Source organism: Pinus tabuliformis, chromosome 3_1, assembly GCF_031772625.1.
Source record: "Pinus tabuliformis cultivar Carrire ecotype Pingquan chromosome 3_1, CPIR1, whole genome shotgun sequence".
NCBI classification, from domain to species: Eukaryota; Viridiplantae; Streptophyta; class Pinopsida; order Pinales; family Pinaceae; genus Pinus; species Pinus tabuliformis.
The window spans coordinates 808,509,599-808,516,649 of record NC_142301.1 but is presented as its reverse complement, the minus strand read 5'-3'; the positions used below and the strand labels follow the sequence as shown (position 1 = coordinate 808,516,649).

The window sequence follows — 7,051 nt, the reverse complement described above, 5'->3', positions numbered from 1 at the left end:
TAAGATAATACATGCCAATGTACCAATACTGACAGGGTATTGCTATATTACCAAATATATTAACTGAAAATGGCTTGTCTTATATATATTCACCGAAAATGCCTTGTCCAATTTGGATAAGGACAAAGGCATGGAATTGTAAACTCTCGTTACAAAATTACAAAAATCACAATATCTCAGTTTAACATGGAGAAATTTTCTAATCTTTACCCTTTTCACAGTCATGTTCAAATGTTGATTATGACAATGACAGACATATTGACACAGAGACATAAGTATACATACAGGCTATTGAAAAAATGATATGTATTATCCTTTAGAAGTCATTAAACATACATGTGACAGGAAACTGTTCACTCAGTAAATGTACATAGCCATGTGCCAGGTGCCAAGTGTATATAGATATGAAATTACAACCTATGGTTAACAATGAAGAACGCTCAATAACAATAACGAAGAACACTGCAGAACAGGATTGTTGCTGAATCAAATCTGGTTGGTTGCACAGACCGCAGCCCCAGTTACATCCACATCCCCCAAAAAATCATGGATTTTGCTTGGTGATGGCGTAGATGGCGTATATAATTCCCGGTATGAACCCCAATATCGTGAGCAGCAGACATATCCAGAACTCAGCCTGTCACACAAAACAGTAAAACCCTCAAAATTATAAGCTACCAGTAACTTAAATTAATGAGATCAACACATTTACACAGACCCAGCTTCACAGAATTAGCACTACTGGACAAACAAAAGAAAAAGGAAAACAGAGGAATGAGTGCTAGATCAATGAGAAGATGCTCACATGGCAGCCGTATTTGAGAAAGACTCCCAGAGGAGGCAGAAGTATGGCCAACAAGATGTCCACGCAGTTTGCAGTGCCCTCCCTCATTATGACTGAAATAATGACAACTTTTTCAGAAAAGTGAAGAGAGACGCAAGACAGAGAAGCAAAGAGAATGAGTGTATGAAGTGAGCCAAAAAGGCAATAAAAAAGCTCAAGATCAAGATCCCGGATAATGATAATAATCTCTGCCTTCCGAAGTAGTTATAGATGTAAAAACGAGTTGGGTCCGCGTGCAACCAGTCAAGAACCAGCGCCAACCATTCAAGAACCAGCGCAAGAAACTTCATCAACACGGCAGTCCTTTCAAACATTGCTGGACAAGGACACGTAACTACCGGACGAGACTTTTGGCTTCTAGAAGACACGTGGATAGCAAACAATTTTGTTGTCACGTTGTCATTAAATGCCAATCCTAAGCAAAATGCTTCATGACTAACTCATCCACGTCACCATCAATCCGAGTGGTAGACAACGACCTAGAAGTTTCTGTCATTTTTATATTATATGGCAATGGGATGTTAAAGTAGGTTAAGGGATGGGTATGTAAGAAGAGGTGGAGTTTGTGTTAGTAAAAGGTTCCGACTGAATTAAGAGATTATTGTAGTGATATAAATTAAATGTTTGGCGATATTTTTTTGATAGGGCGTAGTTAATTTAGGTGAGGAATTATTTGGATGGTCAAAATAATTCAAAAAATTTAGGATTAGTAGTGTTTGAAACATGTTTTTGATGGTGGAAATAGATTAACACCATCAAAAATTTCTGGGCACCCAAACTCTTGAAGTTTGACAGCTTTAACTTAGATTTACAAAAATCCCTGCTTGATTTTATTAAAATCTTGCAGGAATTTCAATGATTTTCTTGGAAAATTTGTAGGTTGGTTAGACTACGACCTTTTTATAGTGTAAAAAATTATATATTATAAAAATTGATTAAATTATGATTTATTTTTTAAATTTTTTAAATATATAATATAAGTTTTTAGTTATAGAAATTTTTTATTGAGATTTTTATTTTATAAATAGGGTTGTTACAATACCATGGGTCAATACCATAGTTTATCAATACTATATGTCTAAAAAAACCATAACTCATTTCATATAATAGTTATTCATATTCATATGATATATATATTTTTTGGGATGAAGGGTGTTTTCCAATGCTATATGGTAAAGATGTTGTAATGTCCAATTAAATATTTTGATTTAGTCAAATAACATAAAATTAAAATTAAAATTAAAATTAAAATACTATGATATATATTTTTTTGGGGATGAGCGGTGTTTCCCAGCTCTATAGGGTAGATATGTTATAATGTCTAGTAAAATAATTTGACTTAGTCAAATAACATAGAAATAAAAATAAATAAAGATAAAATAAAAATAAAAATCATTATAATTATTAATAAAACATTTTGGCTATAAAATTATACAAAAATTAAAATAATAATAACAATAATATTTAAAATTTAAAATTATAATTAACAAAAATTAATAATTAAACTAGTTTAGATTCATTTTAACTCTAGATCTATCAAGCTTCAAGAGGGATCAACTCTTTTGAGGTGGAAACCTCTTTTAGAGTGAAAAGAGATTCGATCTTTATCCATGCTTGGTATATCAGAAATTAAGAAGGATCTAACTTGGTTTTTAATTAAATTCATTAATTAAAAGGTCAAAAAGAATATAACTATTTTTGAAATAAATCTCAATTTTTTTATTTGTGACTACTCCTAAGAATATTCTAGAATGTTCTATGGAGGTTAAATCCTTAGCATCCACCTAATAATTATTGATAATTAAAATATTTTTTGAAAACTCTATTTTAAAATGAACGTATTTATTGACATAATTATCACCAAACCAAACAAATAATTACAATTAGGAAGAGTCACAATAAAAAAATGGAATGATTTTTTTAAAACTCAATTCTATATAATTTATTGATAAAATTTCATAAACACAATTCTATATAATTTATTGATTGGTTAGGTTTTATAAAAAGAATATCAAGCAAATTAAATAGTTCTAATAATTAGCATAGCAATATAAATTAAATCGTTGATAAGCATTTATAGGAATCAATTTATAATGTGCATCAAAACACTTTGATACAACTCATTTTTCAAAAATTAAAAACTAATTAATTTAAATTTTATTTTAATTATTTATATATTATATTATATATATTATATATATATAGATATATATGGTATGAGATTCTTAACCATTTATGTTTTTCTCACTTCATTGTGAATGTTCTTAATTTGTAAATAGGTACAAAAACTACTAATACATCAAATGAAATTGGGAAAAGCTAGAAATAAAGGTAAGTATGATTCAACTCTTCTTCTCAAAGTTGGTTTTGATGAGTGTCGCCACAGAAGATTGTGCAAAGAAGTCATGGGACAAGTTAGGAAACTTGCACCAATCAAAGTCCATGGTAAATAAGTTATTTCTTTCAAAGATGTTATATGATGAGGATGGATGATGGCGAAATCACCATAAAGAATTTAAACTGTTTTAATACTTTGGTGAGTCAACTTGTCTTTGTTGATAGTAAGATCAAGGAAGAACATAAGTGTGTTACCTTGTTATGTTATTTGCTAGGCTCACAGAATAATCTAGTTGTAGCAAGTGGTAGTACTAGCCAATCCACATTAAGGTTTAAGGATGTAGTTTCATCCTTATTATTAGAGGAAACGAGGGGAAAATCCATGAATGGTGTGGCCAAAGATGTCTTACTTGTGAGAGATTACCCTATAGGCAAAATTGCATTTTTATTTTTATTTTTGGGCGGGGAATGGTTATGAGTTATGCAAGGAGTTGAGGAGATCTAAATATTCAAGACAATATACAAGGAAATGTTGGACCCATAATCCTTCAAGATTTTGTCCATGTAAATAAAATAGTAAATATTAGGAGAAATAAGAGAGTACAAAATATCAACAAACCTCTTGGAAGATGAAACAAAGATTCATTGCATTGTATTAAGCAAGGTTTATCATTAATAAAAATCCATTGGAGTGGAGTTATTCCCTTAACTTGTTAATGGTATCAGAGCTAAGTGTTTATTTATAGTTTTCTACCTTTTACTCACCAGTTCCTTGGTTGTTAATGACCATACTATCCTATAGACCTGTCATTCCTCTGCTTAGCTTTTCCTTTATCTCAGACAATGTTGATTACTCTCCTTCCTTGTTTTTGGTGTTACTTCTAGCCATTGGCTCATCTATGTGCCTTTCTCTCCATATCTCCATAACTCTTCTCTCCTCCAATTATGATGTCTCATTGCCCTACCTTCTTTAAGAAACATATTTATAACACAATCCATGTGTATGTCTATATTCTATAGGTATTATTTTCAACTCTATTGTAACAATCCCATGTCAAAAGTTCATGTAACAAATGTTAATAAAGGAAAAATAAAACCAAGGTCAAGGGACACTTATTCCAAGTTGAATGTTGGGAAAATATCTTAGTGGACATCACTTGTGTTTATGGCTAAGGGAAATTGGCAATGGCATTGACAAAGGATTCAAAAAGGCAAAGAGGCATTAATTGGCATATTATTTATGAAAATAAAGGAAATTAGGAGAAAAGGGAGGTGAAATGTCACAAATTGCATGTGAGGAGGAAATTAGAGGAAAATTAAGGAAAATGAATAAATTAGAGGCATCAATAATAAAAAGACATCAGAGCATCAATTGTAGCTTTCGTCAATTCAATTTTAGAGTTAGTATCAGAGAGGAGAAGAGAACCAAGAAGAGAAGGAGATCAAGAAAGCAAAGGAAGGACAAGGAAAGCAAAGGATAGCCATGGTTTGATGGGATCCTTCCTTGGTTGAGCTAAGGATTGACGTAAGGCTTTGGATCTGAGTGAGGTGGTCTCAGGAAATCCCAAGGGTTGTGGGTGGAGATGGTTTTCTTTCAGAAGCCCTCAACAGGTGGGTGGAGACAAGAAAATTCCTTAAGGGATGGTGAAGGAATTTTGAGGCATCCAAGCTCAGTTTGGTTTTGTGATCTTGAGATTGATTTAGGTGAGATCATGGTATGGTGAGGGTGGAGTTGTTTAACCTATGGATTCCCTTAGTTGTTTATGGATGTATTTATCCCATGAGCTTCCACATTCATGCTTGGAATATGGAATAGGGGTGATTGACTGAAAGAAAGATTTGGTTCAACCCAATCTATGGTCGAGTGGTACATGGAAGTCCCTGACTTGGTTGGATTTTGCATATGGTTAATAAGAGCTAAGTTCCTCTTGCTTTTGATGATTAAATGTACTTTTTATTATGTGGATTTAATGGTTTTTCTCTCATTGTTATTTATCTAGTTATATGTTGGTTATAAGCATGGTTAATTGACAAATATAAGTATGGCTATTAACTCCTTTCTATTAATGAATGTATGGATAATGAATGCAATAACTTATTGGTGTTATGACAACTATTGTGAGGAGGCATTGTTCCTTCTTGTTTATCTTCAGATAAGTTTTTAGATCATTATGTTCATATTTGCATTCATGACCTGTAGGTTGCATGTTCACCATGTGTTTGACAAAAAGTCATTCTCAGTTGGGAGAGGTTAGGCCAACTGCTGGTTCAAGTTTTGGTTCATAAGATTTGTTTATATGTCATTTTTCATCTCTGGAAGTTTCACTGAGGTCTGGGCAAAGGCCTGAGTCTTGGTCCTGAAAAAGTGGCTCAGAATTTGGGGTCATTGGAATGGAACTAACTGGAAAAGTCCATAGTCACATGGAGGTAGACTTATCAGTGTGAATGGAGGGCTAAAGTCACTTGCATGCCTTGGCAAGGGATTGACTGGGGCTCTAGGTCAATGAAAAAGAGAGTTATCTTAAGGGTTGGACACCTGGAGGGGTTGGGTTGCTCCTAGAGGTCTTGTAGCACTTGAGGGAAGTTAGTAAGGTCTCAAGTTGTTGACTCCATTTCCTTAAGGTCATATAGGAGGTTGAGTCTTATCATAGTGATGCTCATCTCATGTTTACTTGGGCAAACCGATGGAAGTGGGTAAATATGGGAGGTGGTGGGTTAAAGGGTGGTATCAAAGTGGTTTGTTCTCTCTTTGGGTAAAATCTGATGTTGTCATGGCTATGGTTGTCATGCATGGGGTCATGGTGTATAGTTGGTATGGTCATGCATGATGTTGTTATGTTGATATAATAATAAATATATATGTATCATGCTAACATGGTTTGATATTGTAGAAGAGATAATCCCCCCATGAACTTGAATGAGGTATTGATCTGAATGGGAAAGTTAAGTTTGTTGTGCTTAAATCCAATTCAGAACATATACAAAGTGCTTGAGGGTTTATGAGATAGATTACAAGTTAACCATGAGTTTTTATGTATTTTTATGTGAATTTCATGAGAAAATTAACATAAGTAAAACATTGAACAACAACATGTAACAAACATAAACATCACCATAAATAGTGACACATCCGCACATGATGAAGGAGTTCACCCCTTCTGAGCTATGTCTCCTAGTCTAGCTTCTAATGGCTTGGCCCTCTTTCATTATGCTCAAATTTGTGAATACATACATTTATATTGCTCCAATGGCTCTAAAACCTGTTCCAATGGCTCTAAAACCTGTTCCAATGGCTTCAAAAGACCCAAAAATGCTTGTCTAGCCTCTTCCTGCTCCCAACTTGGACAAAAAATCAACAAGTTATAAGTTCTCCTAGCTTGGTTGTTGTTCGCTCTACAAATTCCTAAAAATCCTGCAGCAGTCCTAAAATTTCACCCCAAATTGTGCTAACTGAGCACCATTTTGGCGGATTGCCAGCACATTTAGTGGGCACGCTAATTTGGCCACTAAGGCCTTAAATCCGAAAAATTGGGTTATGTGGGGGCCACATGCCGAGTGACTAAGAACCATGGCTCGTCCCCGTTGGGCGAGTCACCACTCTGCTTCGCCACAATTGCGTTACATTCCATACGCCCCGGGGTCGGGGCCTTAACTCCTTGTATAACAATTTTTCCTCTCTGGTTAGTTGATGGCAGGGTTCATTGGTGTTCACAAGGCACGGTCGGGGTGCCGGGGCTAGCCTGATCCCTTTTCCCCCAAACTTCGCCACATACAACATATAATAGGTTTGTGCCAAGGGCTTTAACAAGCCCCATCATATATTGATTGGTAAGAGCCCTACGCTGTTTAAGAGTTGGTCATATTTTTGAT

At 34.3% G+C, this 7,051-nt stretch overlaps 1 protein-coding gene across 1 annotated transcript; it reads right to left on the bottom strand.

Moving 5' to 3' along the window:
* Window positions 1–291: 291 nt before the first annotated feature.
* LOC149189923 (hydrophobic protein LTI6B-like) lies at window positions 292–1,036 on the bottom strand. The gene is made up of 2 exons (XM_089411980.1): window positions 806–1,036; window positions 292–637 (listed from the first exon to the last, which is right to left on the bottom strand). The coding sequence occupies exons 1-2, from the start codon at window positions 890–892 to the stop codon at window positions 545–547; spliced, it is 180 nt and encodes a 59-aa protein (XP_089268106.1). The 5' UTR covers window positions 893–1,036; the 3' UTR covers window positions 292–544.
* Between the last annotated feature and the right edge of the window lie 6,015 nt (window positions 1,037–7,051).